This window comes from Xenopus tropicalis, chromosome 5, assembly GCF_000004195.4.
Source record: "Xenopus tropicalis strain Nigerian chromosome 5, UCB_Xtro_10.0, whole genome shotgun sequence".
NCBI classification, from domain to species: domain Eukaryota; kingdom Metazoa; phylum Chordata; class Amphibia; order Anura; family Pipidae; genus Xenopus; species Xenopus tropicalis.
In genome coordinates, this window is record NC_030681.2 from 162,641,251 (window position 1) to 162,658,478 (window position 17,228).

The window sequence follows — 17,228 nt, forward strand, 5'->3', positions numbered from 1 at the left end:
TCACACATATATTGATATTGTACATCAGTCAGGGACCCCACTGCCCCCCTATACTCCTGCACCCCCAAACCTTGGGGATAATGATCTGTATCTCACACATATATTGATATTGTACATCAGTCAGGGACCCCACTGCCCCCCTATACTCCTGCACCCCCAAACCTTGGGGGTAATGATCTGTATCTCACACATATATTGTACATCAGTCAGGGACCCCACTGGCCCCCCTATACTCCTGCACCCCCAAACCTTGGGGATAATGATCTGTATCTCACACATATATTGTACATCAGTCAGGGACCCTACTGCCCCCTATACTCCTGCACCCCCAAACCTTGGGGATAATGATCTGTATCTCACACATATATTGTACATCAGTCAGGGACCCCACTGGCCCCCCTATACTCCTGCACCCCCAAACCTTGGGGATAATGATCTGTATCTCACACATATATTGTACATCAGTCAGGAACCCCACTGGCCCCCCTATACTCCTGCACCCCCAAACCTTGGGGATAATGATCTGTATCTCACACATATATTGTACATCAGTCAGGGACCCCACTGCCCCCTATACTCCTGCACCCCCAAACCTTGGGGATAATGATCTGTATCTCACACATATATTGTACATCAGTCAGGGACCCCACTGGCCCCCCTATACTCCTGCACCCCCAAACCTTGGGGATAATGATCTGTATCTCACACATATATTGTACATCAGTCAGGGACCCTACTGCCCCCCTATACTCCTGCACCCCCAAACCTTGGGGATAATGATCTGTATCTCACATATATATTGTACATCAGTCAGGGACCCCACTGGCCCCCCTATACTCCTGCACCCCCAAACCTTGGGGATAATGATCTGTATCTCACACATATATTGTACATCAGTCAGGGACCCCCACTGGCCCCCTATACTCCTGCACCCCCAAACCTTGGGGATAATGATCTGTATCTCACACATATATTGTACATCAGTCAGGGACCCCACTGGCCCCCCTATACTCCTGCACCCCCAAACCTTGGGGATAATGATCTGTATCTCACACATATATTGTACATCAGTCAGGGACCCCACTGGCCCCCCTATACTCCTGCACCCCCAAACCTTGGGGATAATGATCTGTATCTCACACATATATTGTACATCAGTCAGGGACCCCACTGGCCCCCCTATACTCCTGCACCCCCAAACCTTGGGGATAATGATCTGTATCTCACACATATATTGATATGGATACTTTAATGAGCTCATTTTGGGCAGACAGCAGGTCAGTGCCAGGGCTCGGTGCCAGGATACTGGGGGGCAAGTTTAGGGTAAGCTGGGCACAATGCTGTTGATTGTCACCCCACGGGGTCACAGGGCAGGGAGATGTTCCCCAGCCGGCGGTGGGCATTAACCAGTTCTCTCCTGCACTGCTGCTCCCGTACCAGTTGGCGGTTCTGTTCCTCCAGCTTGTGCTTGTGGGCCTGCAGGAGGCGGGCACTACGGATGAGGAGGAGGAGCTCCTGCCTGAGCTGCTGGTTCTCCCCTCTGACTCTGCTGCTCATCTCCACAATGGCCTTTTTAGCCTCCTTGTGGGCCTCTTGGGACAACTGGTCCAGTTGCCGCTCTGAGTCCTTCTGGCACTGGGCCTTGTCCCGCAGGAAGGCACTCTTCACCCTCAGCATGGCCTGGGCGTGCCTCCCACGGGTGCCCATCACCTCCTCCTCCAGCTCCCGGATCAGTACCAGCTGCTGCCTCCTCAGCTCCTTCATGGGCTCCAACCCCTCCAGCTCCTCCATCACTTTGGCCAGTTGTGCCTCCCTCTGGAGCAGCTTCTCCCTCAGCTTCTCCTCCTCGGCCTCCAACTGGGCCTCCAGCGCCCTCTTGTGCCCGGCGATGTCCTGCAGGTCCCGGTGGTGCTGGTCACTGAGGGTGACGATGGCGTGGTGTTGGCGCTGGCTCCGCTTGCCCATGTAGGAGAGATACTCATGGCTCTCTATGCGCAGCCTCTCGGCCTCCTCCTGTAGGAACTCATTCTCCTTCCTCAGCTGCTCCATCCTCTTCCTCAGGCCTTCCTGCTCCGCGGTCAGCAGGGCGTGTTCTGCCTCCATCCGGGCCTCCCTCTCACTCACAGGCCTCTCCCCCGGGGCCTCCCTGCCGGCCTCTCCTGCCTCCGCCGGGGCTTCCTTCCCAGCAGCCTTTGCTCCCTTCTTGACTCCTTTCTTAGGCGGCATCTGTAGGGCACAAGTGGCATAGTAACACTTAACCAGTTAGTGCCCAGTCTCTCTCTTATACACTCTGTGCCACCCTGTGTGTGTCTCCCTGCCTGGCACCCAGTCTCTCTCTTATACACTCTGTGCCACCCTGTGTGTGTCTCCCTGCCTGGCACCCAGTCTCTCTCTTATACACTCTGTGCCACCCTGTGTGTGTCTCCCTGCCTGGCACCCAGTCTCTCTCTTATACACTCTGTGCCACCCTGTGTGTGTCTCCCTGCCTGGCACCCAGTCTCTCTCTTATACACTCTGTGCCACCCTGTGTGTGTCTCCCTGCCTGGCACCCAGTCTCTCTCTTATACACTCTGTGCCACCCTGTGTGTGTCTCCCTGCCTGGCACCCAGTCTCTCTCTTATACACTCTGTGCCACCCTGTGTGTGTCTCCCTGCCTGGCACCCAGTCTCTCTCTTATACACTCTGTGCCACCCTGTGTGTGTCTCCCTGCCTGGCACCCAGTCTCTCTCTTATACACTCTGTGCCACCCTGTGTGTGTCTCCCTGCCTGGCACCCAGTCTCTCTCTTATACACTCTGTGCCACCCTGTGTGTGTCTCCCTGCCTGGCACCCAGTCTCTCTCTTATACACTCTGTGCCACCCTGTGTGTGTCTCCCTGCCTGGCACCCAGTCTCTCTCTTATACACTCTGTGCCACCCTGTGTGTGTCTCCCTGCCTGGCACCCAGTCTCTCTCTTATACACTCTGTGCCACCCTGTGTGTGTCTCCCTGCCTGGCACCCAGTCTCTCTCTTATACACTCTGTGCCACCCTGTGTGTGTCTCCCTGCCTGGCACCCAGTCTCTCTCTTATACACTCTGTGCCACCCTGTGTGTGTCTCCCTGCCTGGCACCCAGTCTCTCTCTTATACACTCTGTGCCACCCTGTGTGTGTCTCCCTGCCTGGCACCCAGTCTCTCTCTTATACACTCTGTGCCACCCTGTGTGTGTCTCCCTGCCTGGCACCCAGTCTCTCTCTTATACACTCTGTGCCACCCTGTGTGTGTCTCCCTGCCTGGCACCCAGTCTCTCTCTTATACACTCTGTGCCACCCTGTGTGTGTCTCCCTGCCTGGCACCCAGTCTCTCTCTTATACACTCTGTTCCACCCTGTGTGTGTCTCCCTGCCTGGCACCCAATCTCTCTCTTATACACTCTGTGCCACCCTGTGTGTGTCTCCCTGCCTGGCACCCAGTCTCTCTCTTATACACTCTGTGCCACCCTGTGTGTCTCCCTGCCTGGCACCCAGTCTCTCTCTTATACACTCTGTGCCACCCTGTGTGTGTCTCCCTGCCTGGCACCCAGTCTCTCTCTTATACACTCTGTGCCACCCTGTGTGTGTCTCCCTGCCTGGCACCCAGTCTCTCTCTTATACACTCTGTGCCACCCTGTGTGTGTCTCCCTGCCTGGCACCCAGTCTCTCTCTTATACACTCTGTGCCACCCTGTGTGTGTCTCCCTGCCTGGCACCCAGTCTCTCTCTTATACACTCTGTGCCACCCTGTGTGTGTCTCCCTGCCTGGCACCCAGTCTCTCTCTTATACACTCTGTGCCACCCTGTGTGTGTCTCCCTGCCTGGCACCCAGTCTCTCTCTTATACACTCTGTTCCACCCTGTGTGTGTCTCCCTGCCTGGCACCCAATCTCTCTCTTATACACTCTGTGCCACCCTGTGTGTGTCTCCCTGCCTGGCACCCAGTCTCTCTCTTATACACTCTGTGCCACCCTGTGTGTGTCTCCCTGCCTGGCACCCAGTCTCTCTCTTATACACTCTGTGCCACCCTGTGTGTGTCTCCCTGCCTGGCACCCAGTCTCTCTCTTATACACTCTGTGCCACCCTGTGTGTGTCTCCCTGCCTGGCACCCAGTCTCTCTCTTATACACTCTGTGCCACCCTGTGTGTGTCTCCCTGCCTGGCACCCAGTCTCTCTCTTATACACTCTGTGCCACCCTGTGTGTGTCTCCCTGCCTGGCACCCAGTCTCTCTCTTATACACTCTGTGCCACCCTGTGTGTGTCTCCCTGCCTGGCACCCAGTCTCTCTCTTATACACTCTGTGCCACCCTGTGTGTGTCTCCCTGCCTGGCACCCAGTCTCTCTCTTATACACTCTGTGCCACCCTGTGTGTGTCTCCCTGCCTGGCACCCAGTCTCTCTCTTATACACTCTGTGCCACCCTGTGTGTGTCTCCCTGCCTGGCACCCAGTCTCTCTCTTATACACTCTGTGCCACCCTGTGTGTGTCTCCCTGCCTGGCACCCAGTCTCTCTCTTATACACTCTGTGCCACCCTGTGTGTGTCTCCCTGCCTGGCACCCAGTCTCTCTCTTATACACTCTGTGCCACCCTGTGTGTGTCTCCCTGCCTGGCACCCAGTCTCTCTCTTATACACTCTGTGCCACCCTGTGTGTGTCTCCCTGCCTGGCACCCAGTCTCTCTCTTATACACTCTGTGCCACCCTGTGTGTGTCTCCCTGCCTGGCACCCAGTCTCTCTCTTATACACTCTGTGCCACCCTGTGTGTGTCTCCCTGCCTGGCACCCAGTCTCTCTCTTATACACTCTGTGCCACCCTGTGTGTGTCTCCCTGCCTGGCACCCAGTCTCTCTCTTATACACTCTGTGCCACCCTGTGTGTGTCTCCCTGCCTGGCACCCAGTCTCTCTCTTATACACTCTGTTCCACCCTGTGTGTGTCTCCCTGCCTGGCACCCAATCTCTCTCTTATACACTCTGTGCCACCCTGTGTGTGTCTCCCTGCCTGGCACCCAGTCTCTCTCTTATACACTCTGTGCCACCCTGTGTGTCTCCCTGCCTGGCACCCAGTCTCTCTCTTATACACTCTGTGCCACCCTGTGTATGTCTCCCTGCCTGGCACCCAGTCTCTCTCTTATACACTCTGTGCCACCCTGTGTGTGTCTCCCTGCCTGGCACCCAGTCTCTCTCTTATACACTCTGTGCCACCCTGTGTATGTCTCCCTGCCTGGCACCCAGTCTCTCTTTTATACACTCTGTGCCACCCTGTGTGTGTCTCCCTGCCTGGCACCCAGTCTCTCTCTTATACACTCTGTGCCACCCTGTGTATGTCTCCCTGCCTGGCACCCAGTCTCTCTCTTATACACTCTGTGCCACCCTGTGTGTGTCTCCCTGCCTGGCACCCAGTCTCTCTTTTATACACTCTGTGCCACCCTGTGTGTGTCTCCCTGCCTGGCACCCAGTCTCTCTCTTATACACTCTGTGCCACCCTGTGTGTGTCTCCCTGCCTGGCACCCAGTCTCTCTCTTATACACTCTGTGCCACCCTGTGTGTGTCTCCCTGCCTGGCACCCAGTCTCTCTCTTATACACTCTGTGCCACCCTGTGTATGTCTCCCTGCCTGGCACCCAGTCTCTCTCTTATACACTCTGTGCCACCCTGTGTATGTCTCCCTGCCTGGCACCCAGTCTCTCTCTTATACACTCTGTGCCACCCTGTGTATGTCTCCCTGCCTGGCACCCAGTCTCTCTCTTATACACTCTGTGCCACCCTGTGTATGTCTCCCTGCCTGGCACCCGGTCTCTCTGTAACCCCGTCAGTGCCACCCTGTGTATGTCTCCCTGCCTGGCACCCAGTCTCTCTCTTATACACTCTGTGCCACCCTGTGTATGTCTCCCTGCCTGGCACCCAGTCTCTCTCTTATACACTCTGTGCCACCCTGTGTGTGTCTCCCTGCCTGGCACCCAGTCTCTCTTATACACTCTGTGCCACCCTGTGTGTGTCTCCCTGCCTGGCACCCAGTCTCTCTTATACACTCTGTGCCACCCTGTGTGTGTCTCCCTGCCTGGCACCCAGTCCTCTCTTATACACTCTGTGCCACCCTGTGTATGTCTCCCTGCCTGGCACCCAGTCTCTCTCTTATACACTCTGTGCCACCCTGTGTGTGTCTCCCTGCCTGGCACCCAGTCTCTCTCTTATACACTCTGTGCCACCCTGTGTGTGTCTCCCTGCCTGGCACCCAGTCTCTCTCTTATACACTCTGTGCCACCCTGTGTATGTCTCCCTGCCTGGCACCCAGTCTCTCTCTTATACACTCTGTGCCACCCTGTGTATGTCTCCCTGCCTGGCACCCAGTCTCTCTCTTATACACTCTGTGCCACCCTGTGTGTGTCTCCCTGCCTGGCACCCAGTCTCTGTCTTATACACTCTGTGCCACCCTGTGTATGTCTCCCTGCCTGGCACCCAGTCTCTCTCTTATACACTCTGTGCCACCCTGTGTATGTCTCCCTGCCTGGCACCCAGTCTCTCTCTTATACACTCTGTGCCACCCTGTGTGTGTCTCCCTGCCTGGCACCCAGTCTCTCTCTTATACACTCTGTGCCACCCTGTGTATGTCTCCCTGCCTGGCACCCGGTCTCTCTGTAACCCCGTCAGTGCCACCCTGTGTATGTCTCCCTGCCTGGCACCCAGTCTCTCTCTTATACACTCTGTGCCACCCTGTGTATGTCTCCCTGCCTGGCACCCAGTCTCTCTCTTATACACTCTGTGCCACCCTGTGTGTGTCTCCCTGCCTGGCACCCAGTCTCTCTTATACACTCTGTGCCACCCTGTGTGTGTCTCCCTGCCTGGCACCCAGTCTCTCTTATACACTCTGTGCCACCCTGTGTGTGTCTCCCTGCCTGGCACCCAGTCTCTCTCTTATACACTCTGTGCCACCCTGTGTATGTCTCCCTGCCTGGCACCCAGTCTCTCTCTTATACACTCTGTGCCACCCTGTGTGTGTCTCCCTGCCTGGCACCCAGTCTCTCTCTTATACACTCTGTGCCACCCTGTGTGTGTCTCCCTGACTGGCACCCAGTCTCTCTCTTATACACTCTGTGCCACCCTGTGTGTGTCTCCCTGCCTGGCACCCAGTCTCTCTCTTATACACTCTGTGCCACCTGTGTGTGTCTCCCTGCCTGGCACCCAGTCTCTCTCTTATACACTCTGTGCCACCCTGTGTGTGTCTCCCTGCCTGGCACCCAGTCTCTCTTTTATACACTCTGTGCCACCCTGTGTGTGTCTCCCTGCCTGGCACCCAGTCTCTCTCTTATACACTCTGTGCCACCCTGTGTGTGTCTCCCTGCCTGGCACCCAGTCTCTCTCTTATACACTCTGTGCCACCCTGTGTGTGTCTCCCTGCCTGTGACCCAGTCTCTCTCTTATACACTCTGTGCCACCCTGTGTATGTCTCCCTGCCTGGCACCCAGTCTCTCTCTTATACACTCTGTGCCACCCTGTGTGTGTCTCCCTGCCTGGCACCAAGTCTCTCTCTTATACACTCTGTGCCACCCTGTGTGTGTCTCCCTGCCTGGCACCCAGTCTCTCTCTTATACACTCTGTGCCACCCTGTGTGTGTCTCCCTGCCTGGCACCCAGTCTCTCTCTTATACACTCTGTGCCACCCTGTGTGTGTCTCCCTGCCTGGCACCCAGTCTCTCTCTTATACACTCTGTGCCACCCTGTGTGTGTCTCCCTGCCTGGCACCCAGTCTCTCTCTTATACACTCTGTGCCACCCTGTGTGTGTCTCCCTGCCTGGCACCCAGTCTCTCTCTTATACACTCTGTGCCACCCTGTGTGTGTCTCCCTGCCTGGCACCCAGTCTCTCTCTTATACACTCTGTGCCACCCTGTGTGTGTCTCCCTGCCTGGCACCCAGTCTCTCTCTTATACACTCTGTGCCACCCTGTGTGTGTCTCCCTGCCTGGCACCCAATCTCTCTCTTATACACTCTGTGCCACCCTGTGTGTGTCTCCCTGCCTGGCACCCAGTCTCTCTCTTATACACTCTGTGCCACCCTGTGTGTGTCTCCCTGCCTGGCACCCAGTCTCTCTCTTATACACTCTGTGCCACCCTGTGTATGTCTCCCTGCCTGGCACCCAGTCTCTCTCTTATACACTCTGTGCCACCCTGTGTGTGTCTCCCTGCCTGGCACCCAGTCTCTCTCTTATACACTCTGTGCCACCCTGTGTGTGTCTCCCTGCCTGGCACCCAGTCTCTCTCTTATACACTCTGTGCCACCCTGTGTATGTCTCCCTGCCTGGCACCCAGTCTCTCTCTTATACACTCTGTGCCACCCTGTGTGTGTCTCCCTGCCTGGCACCCAGTCTCTCTCTTATACACTCTGTGCCACCTGTGTGTGTCTCCCTGCCTGGCACCCAGTCTCTCTCTTATACACTCTGTGCCACCCTGTGTGTGTCTCCCTGCCTGGCACCCAGTCTCTCTTTTATACACTCTGTGCCACCCTGTGTGTGTCTCCCTGCCTGGCACCCAGTCTCTCTCTTATACACTCTGTGCCACCCTGTGTGTGTCTCCCTGCCTGGCACCCAGTCTCTCTTATACACTCTGTGCCACCCTGTGTATGTCTCCTGCCTGGCACCCAGTCTCTCTCTTATACACTCTGTGCCACCCTGTGTGTGTCTCCCTGCCTGGCACCCAGTCTCTCTCTTATACACTCTGTGCCACCCTGTGTGTGTCTCCCTGCCTGGCACCCAGTCTCTCTCTTATACACTCTGTGCCACCCTGTGTATGTCTCCCTGCCTGGCACCCAGTCTCTCTCTTATACACTCTGTGCCACCCTGTGTATGTCTCCCTGCCTGGCACCCAGTCTCTCTCTTATACACTCTGTGCCACCCTGTGTGTGTCTCCCTGCCTGGCACCCAGTCTCTCTCTTATACACTCTGTGCCACCCTGTGTATGTCTCCCTGCCTGGCACCCAGTCTCTCTCTTATACACTCTGTGCCACCCTGTGTATGTCTCCCTGCCTGGCACCCAGTCTCTCTCTTATACACTCTGTGCCACCCTGTGTATGTCTCCCTGCCTGGCACCCAGTCTCTCTCTTATACACTCTGTGCCACCCTGTGTATGTCTCCCTGCCTGGCACCCGGTCTCTCTGTAACCCCGTCAGTGCCACCCTGTGTATGTCTCCCTGCCTGGCACCCAGTCTCTCTCTTATACACTCTGTGCCACCCTGTGTATGTCTCCCTGCCTGGCACCCAGTCTCTCTCTTATACACTCTGTGCCACCCTGTGTGTGTCTCCCTGCCTGGCACCCAGTCTCTCTTATACACTCTGTGCCACCCTGTGTGTGTCTCCCTGCCTGGCACCCAGTCTCTCTTATACACTCTGTGCCACCCTGTGTGTGTCTCCCTGCCTGGCACCCAGTCCTCTCTTATACACTCTGTGCCACCCTGTGTATGTCTCCCTGCCTGGCACCCAGTCTCTCTCTTATACACTCTGTGCCACCCTGTGTGTGTCTCCCTGCCTGGCACCCAGTCTCTCTCTTATACACTCTGTGCCACCCTGTGTGTGTCTCCCTGCCTGGCACCCAGTCTCTCTCTTATACACTCTGTGCCACCCTGTGTATGTCTCCCTGCCTGGCACCCAGTCTCTCTCTTATACACTCTGTGCCACCCTGTGTATGTCTCCCTGCCTGGCACCCAGTCTCTCTCTTATACACTCTGTGCCACCCTGTGTGTGTCTCCCTGCCTGGCACCCAGTCTCTCTCTTATACACTCTGTGCCACCCTGTGTATGTCTCCCTGCCTGGCACCCAGTCTCTCTCTTATACACTCTGTGCCACCCTGTGTATGTCTCCCTGCCTGGCACCCAGTCTCTCTCTTATACACTCTGTGCCACCCTGTGTATGTCCCCCTGCCTGGCACCCAGTCTCTCTCTTATACACTCTGTGCCACCCTGTGTGTGTCTCCCTGCCTGGCACCCAGTCTCTCTTATACACTCTGTGCCACCCTGTGTGTGTCTCCCTGCCTGGCACCCAGTCTCTCTTATACACTCTGTGCCACCCTGTGTGTGTCTCCCTGCCTGGCACCCAGTCCTCTCTTATACACTCTGTGCCACCCTGTGTATGTCTCCCTGCCTGGCACCCAGTCTCTCTCTTATACACTCTGTGCCACCCTGTGTGTGTCTCCCTGCCTGGCACCCAGTCCTCTCTTATACACTCTGTGCCACCCTGTGTATGTCTCCCTGCCTGGCACCCAGTCTCTCTCTTATACACTCTGTGCCACCCTGTGTGTGTCTCCCTGCCTGGCACCCAGTCTCTCTCTTATACACTCTGTGCCACCCTGTGTATGTCTCCCTGCCTGGCACCCAGTCTCTCTTATACACTCTGTGCCACCCTGTGTGTGTCTCCCTGCCTGGCACCCAGTCTCTCTCTTATACACTCTGTGCCACCCTGTGTATGTCTCCCTGCCTGGCACCCGGTCTCTCTGTAACCCCGTCAGTGCCACACTGTGTATGTCTCCCTGCCTGGCACCCGGTCTCTCTGTAACCCCGTCAGTGCCACACTGTGTATGTCTCCCTGCCTGGCACCCGGTCTCTCTGTAACCCCGTCAGTGCCACACTGTGTATGTCTCCCTGCCTGGCACCCGGTCTCTCTGTAAGCCCGTCAGTGCCACACTGTGTATGTCTCCCTGCCTGGCACCCGGTCTCTCTGTAACCCCGTCAGTGTCGCACTGTGTATGTCTCCCTGCCTGGCACCCGGTCTCTCTGTAACCCCATCAGTGCCGCACTGTGTATGTCTCCCTGCCTGGCACCCGGTCTCTCTGTAACCCCGTCAGTGCCGCACAGTGTATGTCTCCCTGCCTGGCACCCAGTCTCTCTCTTATACACTCTGTGCCACCCTGTGTATGTCTCCCTGCCTGGCACCCAGTCTCTCTTATACACTCTGTGCCACCCTGTGTGTGTCTCCCTGCCTGGCACCCAGTCTCTCTCTTATACACTCTGTGCCACCCTGTGTATGTCTCCCTGCCTGGCACCCGGTCTCTCTGTAACCCCGTCAGTGCCACACTGTGTATGTCTCCCTGCCTGGCACCCGGTCTCTCTGTAACCCCGTCAGTGCCACACTGTGTATGTCTCCCTGCCTGGCACCCGGTCTCTCTGTAACCCCGTCAGTGCCACACTGTGTATGTCTCCCTGCCTGGCACCCGGTCTCTCTGTAACCCCGTCAGTGTCGCACTGTGTATGTCTCCCTGCCTGGCACCCGGTCTCTCTGTAACCCCATCAGTGGCGCACTGTGTATGTCTCCCTGCCTGGCACCCAGTCTCTCTCTTATACACTCTGTGCCACCCTGTGTATGTCTCCCTGCCTGGCACCCAGTCTCTCTCTTATACACTCTGTGCCACCCTGTGTATGTCTCCCTGCCTGGCACCCAGTCTCTCTCTTATACACTCTGTGCCACCCTGTGTGTGTCTCCCTGCCTGGCACCCAGTCTCTCTCTTATACACTCTGTGCCACCCTGTGTGTGTCTCCCTGCCTGGCACCCAGTCTCTCTCTTATACACTCTGTGCCACCCTGTGTATGTCTCCCTGCCTGGCACCCAGTCTCTCTCTTATACACTCTGTGCCACCCTGTGTGTGTCTCCCTGCCTGGCACCCAGTCTCTCTCTTATACACTCTGTGCCACCCTGTGTGTGTCTCCCTGCCTGGCACCCAGTCTCTCTCTTATACACTCTGTGCCACCCTGTGTATGTCTCCCTGCCTGGCACCCAGTCTCTCTTATACACTCTGTGCCACCCTGTGTGTGTCTCCCTGCCTGGCACCCAGTCTCTCTCTTATACACTCTGTGCCACCCTGTGTATGTCTCCCTGCCTGGCACCCAGTCTCTCTCTTATACACTCTGTGCCACCCTGTGTGTGTCTCCCTGCCTGGCACCCAGTCTCTCTCTTATACACTCTGTGCCACCCTGTGTATGTCTCCCTGCCTGGCACCCAGTCTCTCTTATACACTCTGTGCCACCCTGTGTGTGTCTCCCTGCCTGGCACCCAGTCTCTCTCATATACACTCTGTGCCACCCTGTGTATGTCTCCCTGCCTGGCACCCGGTCTCTCTGTAACCCCGTCAGTGCCACACTGTGTATGTCTCCCTGCCTGGCACCCGGTCTCTCTGTAACCCCGTCAGTGCCACACTGTGTATGTCTCCCTGCCTGGCACCCGGTCTCTCTGTAACCCCGTCAGTGCCACACTGTGTATGTCTCCCTGCCTGGCACCCGGTCTCTCTGTAACCCCGTCAGTGTCGCACTGTGTATGTCTCCCTGCCTGGCACCCGGTCTCTCTGTAACCCCGTCAGTGCCGCACTGTGTATGTCTCCCTGCCTGGCACCCGGTCTCTCTGTAACCCCGTCAGTGCCGCACAGGGTATGATGTATAGGATAGAATTGTGCCCCCATAACAGCCGTTAGATCGGGGGGGACAGAAGGACAGTCCCCGATGTCATTTCCCTACTGGGACTCACCGTATGGGAGACTGATGGTTCCGCTCTCCTCCTCTTCAACTGTCAGATTATCCCCCCCCCTCCACTCTGGTGTTACCTAGCAACTGTAAACAAACAGTCACACCCCCACTCTGCCCCTCCCCTCCCTGCACTCATCGCCAGAGAAAGATACAAAGTTCCCCAAATGTAATGAGACAAGGGGGCTTCTGGCCGAGGTTACCCCCCCCTGCCCTGAGATACAAGTGGAACTAATAAGCCAAACAGGTCTCCCACTCCTCTTTCTTTCTTGGGGGAGACCACTGAGCACCCACACGTATAATAGGAATATATCTGTGGGGTAGCTCTAGGGGGGATTGTGGGAGTTGTAGTCAGACAGTGGCTGATGTGTATAGTGAGATATATAGTGAGGGTATCACTTGCACTAACTTGGGGGCCAGGGGGAGTCACACTCACACTCACACTCACAATTAAACTTGTATATTCCCTTCCCCAGTGACCCAGGCAGGGTAATAGTTACAGCCACTCATGGGATCTCTCTCAGCCTATCCGCTTGTGCCCCTGTGCTAGTGGGCGGTGCCTGGGGTACTAACCCTTTCTGCTCTGCTTAGTGGTGCATCTGGCTCAGATGTACCCCCCGATGCCCCTAGCCTAGGAATACCCCCCGATGCCCCTAGCCTAGGAATACCCCCGATACCCCTAGCCTAGGAATACCCCCGATACCCCTAGCCTAGGAATACCCCCGATACCCCTAGCCTAGGAATAACCCCCGATACCCCTAGCCTAGGAATACCCCCCGATACCCCTAGCCTAGGAATACCCCCCGATGCCCCTAGCCTAGGAATACCCCCCCGATACCCCTAGCCTAGGAATACCCCCCGATGCCCCTAGCCTAGGAATACCCCCCGATGCCCCTAGCCTAGGAATACCCCCCGATACCCCTAGCCTAGGAATACCCCCCGATACCCCTAGCCTAGGAATACCCCCCCTGATGCCCCTAGCCTAGGAATACCCCCCCGATGCCCCTAGCCTAGGAATACCCCCCGATACCCCTAGCCTAGGAATACCCCCCGATACCCCTAGCCTAGGAATACCCCCGATACCCCTAGCCTAGGAATACCCCCCGATACCCCTAGCCTAGGAATACCCCCCGATGCCCCTAGCCTAGGAATACCCCCGATACCCCTAGCCTAGGAATACCCCCCTGATGCCCCTAGCCTAGGAATACCCCCCCGATGCCCCTAGCCTAGGAATACCCCCCGATACCCCTAGCCTAGGAATACCCCCCGATACCCCTAGCCTAGGAATACCCCCCTGATGCCCCTAGCCTAGGAATACCCCCGATGCCCCTAGCCTAGGAATACCCCCCGATACCCCTAGCCTAGGAATACCCCCGATACCTAGCCTAGGAATACCCCCCTGATGCCCCTAGCCTAGGAATACCCCGATGCCCCTAGCCTAGGAATACCCCCCGATACCCTAGCCTAGGAATACCCCCCGATGCCCCTAGCCTAGGAATAACCCCCCGATGCCCCTAGCCTAGGAATACCCCCCGATACCCCTAGCCTAGGAATACCCCCCGATGCCCCTAGCCTAGGAATACCCCCGATGCCCCTAGCCTAGGAATACCCCGATGCCCCTAGCCTAGGAATACCCCCCGATACCCCTAGCCTAGGAATACCCACCGATGCCCCTAGCCTAGGAATAACCCCCCGATGCCCCTAGCCTAGGAATACCCCCCGATGCCCCTAGCCTAGGAATACCCCCCGATACCCCTAGCCTAGGAATACCCCCCGATTGCCCCTAGCCTAGGAATAACCCCCCGATGCCCCTAGCCTAGGAATACCCCCCGATACCCCTAGCCTAGGAATACCCCCCGATGCCCCTAGCCTAGGAATACCCCCCCGATACCCCTAGCCTAGGAATACCCCCCGATGCCACTAGCCTAGGAATACCCCCCGATGCCCCTAGCCTAGGAATACCCCCCCGATGCCCCTAGCCTAGGAATACCCCCGATGCCCCTAGCCTAGGAATACCCCCGATGCCCCTAGCCTAGGGAATACCCCCCGATGCCCCTAGCCTAGGAATATCCCCCCGATGCCCCTAGCCTAGGAATACCCCCCGATACCCCTAGCCTAGGAATACCCCCCGATACCCCTAGCCTAGGAATACCCCCCGATACCCCTAGCCTAGGAATACCCCCCGATACCCCTAGCCTAGGAATACCCCCCCTGATGCCCCTAGCCTAGGAATACCCCCCCCGATGCCCCTAGCCTAGGAATACCCCCGATACCCCTAGCCTAGGAATACCCCCCGATACCCCTAGCCTAGGAATACCCCCCGATACCCCTAGCCTAGGAATACCCCCTGATGCCCCTAGCCTAGGAATACCCCCCCGATGCCCCTAGCCTAGGAATACCCACCGATGCCCCTAGCCTAGGAATACCCCCCCGATGCCCCTAGCCTAGGAATACCCCCGATACCCTAGCCTAGGAATACCCCCCGATACCCCTAGCCTAGGAATACCCCCCCGATGCCCCTAGCCTAGGAATACCCCCCGATGCCCCTAGCCTAGGAATACCCCGATGCCCCTAGCCTAGGAATACCCCCCGATACCCCTAGCCTAGGAATACCCCCCGATGCCCCTAGCCTAGGAATACCCCCCGATACCCCTAGCCTAGGAATAACCCCCCGATGCCCCTAGCCTAGGAATACCCCCCGATGCCCCTAGCCTAGGAATACCCCCGATACCCCTAGCCTAGGAATACCCCCCGATGCCCCTAGCCTAGGAATAAACCCCCCGATGCCCCTAGCCTAGGAATACCCCCGATACCCCTAGCCTAGGAATACCCCCCGATGCCCCTAGCCTAGGAATACCCCCCCGATACCCTAGCCTAGGAATACCCCCCGATGCCCCTAGCCTAGGATACCCCCCGATGCCCCTAGCCTAGGAATACCCCCCGATGCCCTAGCCTAGGAATACCCCCGATGCCCCTAGCCTAGGAATACCCCGATGCCCCTAGCCTAGGAATACTCCCCGATGCCCCTAGCCTAGGAATACCCCCGATACCCCTAGCCTAGGAATACCCCCGATACCCCTAGCCTAGGAATACCCCCCGATGCCCCTAGCCTAGGAATACCCCCCGATACCCCTAGCCTAGGAATACCCCCGATACCCCTAGCCTAGGAATACCCCCCGATGCCCCTAGCCTAGGAATACCCCCCGATACCCCTAGCCTAGGAATACCCCCCGATACCCCTATCCTAGGAATACCCCCCGATACCCATATCCTAGGAATACCCACCGATGCCCCTAGCCTAGGAATACCCTCCGATGCCCCTAGCCTAGGAATACCCCCCGATGCCCCTAGCTAGGAATACCCCCCCGATGCCCCTAGCTTAGGAATACCCCCGATACCCCTAGCCTAGGAATACCCCCGATGCCCCTAGCCTAGGAATACCCCCGATGCCCCTAGCCTAGGAATACCCACCGATGCCCCTAGCCTAGGAATACCCCCCGATGCCCCTAGCTAGGAATACCCCCGATACCCCTAGCCTAGGAATACCCCCCGATACCCCTAGCCTAGGAATACCCCCTCGATGCCCCTAGCCTAGGAATACCCCGATGCCCCTAGCCTAGGAATACCCCCGATGCCCCTAGCCTAGGAATACCCCCGATACCCCTAGCCTAGGAATACCCCCCCGATGCCCCTAGCCTAGGAATAACCCCCCGATGCCCCTAGCCTAGGAATACCCCCCGATGCCCCTAGCCTAGGAATACCCCCCCCCGATGCCCCTAGCCTAGGAATACCCCCCGATGCCCCTAGCCTAGGAATACCCCCCGATACCCCTAGCCTAGGAATAACCCCCGATGCCCCTAGCCTAGGAATACCCCCCGATGCCCCTAGCCTAGGAATACCCCCCCCGATGCCCCTAGCCTAGGAATACCCCCCGATGCCCCTAGCCTAGGAATACCCCCCGATACCCCTAGCCTAGGAATACCCCCCGATGCCCCTAGCCTAGGAATACCCCCCCCGATGCCCCTAGCCTAGGAATACCCCCGATGCCCCTAGCCTAGGAATACCCCCCGATACCCCTAGCCTAGGAATACCCCCCGATACCCCTAGCCTAGGAATAACCCCCGATGCCCCTAGCCTAGGAATACCCCCGATGCCCCTAGCCTAGGAATACCCCCCGATACCCCTAGCCTAGGAATACCCCCCGATACCCCTAGCCTAGGAATACCCCCCGATACCCCTAGCCTAGGAATCCCCCCCGATGCCCCTAGCCTAGGAATACCCCCCCGATACCCCTAGCCTAGGAATACCCCCCGATGCCCCTAGCCTAGGAATACCCCCCGATGCCCCTAGCCTAGGAATACCCCCCGATGCCCCTAGCCTAGGAATACCCCCGATGCCCCTAGCCTAGGAATACCCCCGATGCCCCTAGCCTAGGAATACCCCCCGATGCCCCTAGCCTAGGAATACCCCCCCGATGCCCCTAGCCTAGGAATACCCCCGATGCCCCTAGCCTAGGAATACCCCCGATACCCCTAGCTAGGAATACCCCCGATACCCCTAGCCTAGGAATACCCCCCGATACCCCTAGCCTAGGAATACTCCCCGATACCCCTATCCTAGGAATACCCCCCAATACCCCTAGCCTAGGAATACCCCCCGATACCCCTAGCCTAGGAATACCCCCCGATACCCCTAGCCTAGGAATACCCCCCCGATACCCCTAGCCTAGGAA

General features: G+C 57.4%; 1 protein-coding gene across 1 annotated transcript; it reads right to left on the reverse strand.

Moving 5' to 3' along the window:
• Positions 1-1,232: 1,232 nt before the first annotated feature.
• ccdc166 (coiled-coil domain containing 166) lies at positions 1,233-12,578 on the reverse strand. The gene is made up of 2 exons (XM_004920292.3): positions 12,501-12,578; positions 1,233-2,226 (listed from the first exon to the last, which is right to left on the reverse strand). Exon 2 carries the CDS (start codon positions 2,224-2,226, stop codon positions 1,351-1,353), a length of 876 nt encoding a protein of 291 aa, XP_004920349.1. The 5' UTR covers positions 12,501-12,578; the 3' UTR covers positions 1,233-1,350.
• Between the last annotated feature and the right edge of the window lie 4,650 nt (positions 12,579-17,228).

What these genes read in the sequence shown, in the direction of transcription:
- ccdc166 (XM_004920292.3), bottom strand. Translation starts at nt 2,226, where the DNA reads ATGCCGCCTAAGAAAGGAGTCAAGAAGGGAGCAAAGGCTGCTGGGAAG.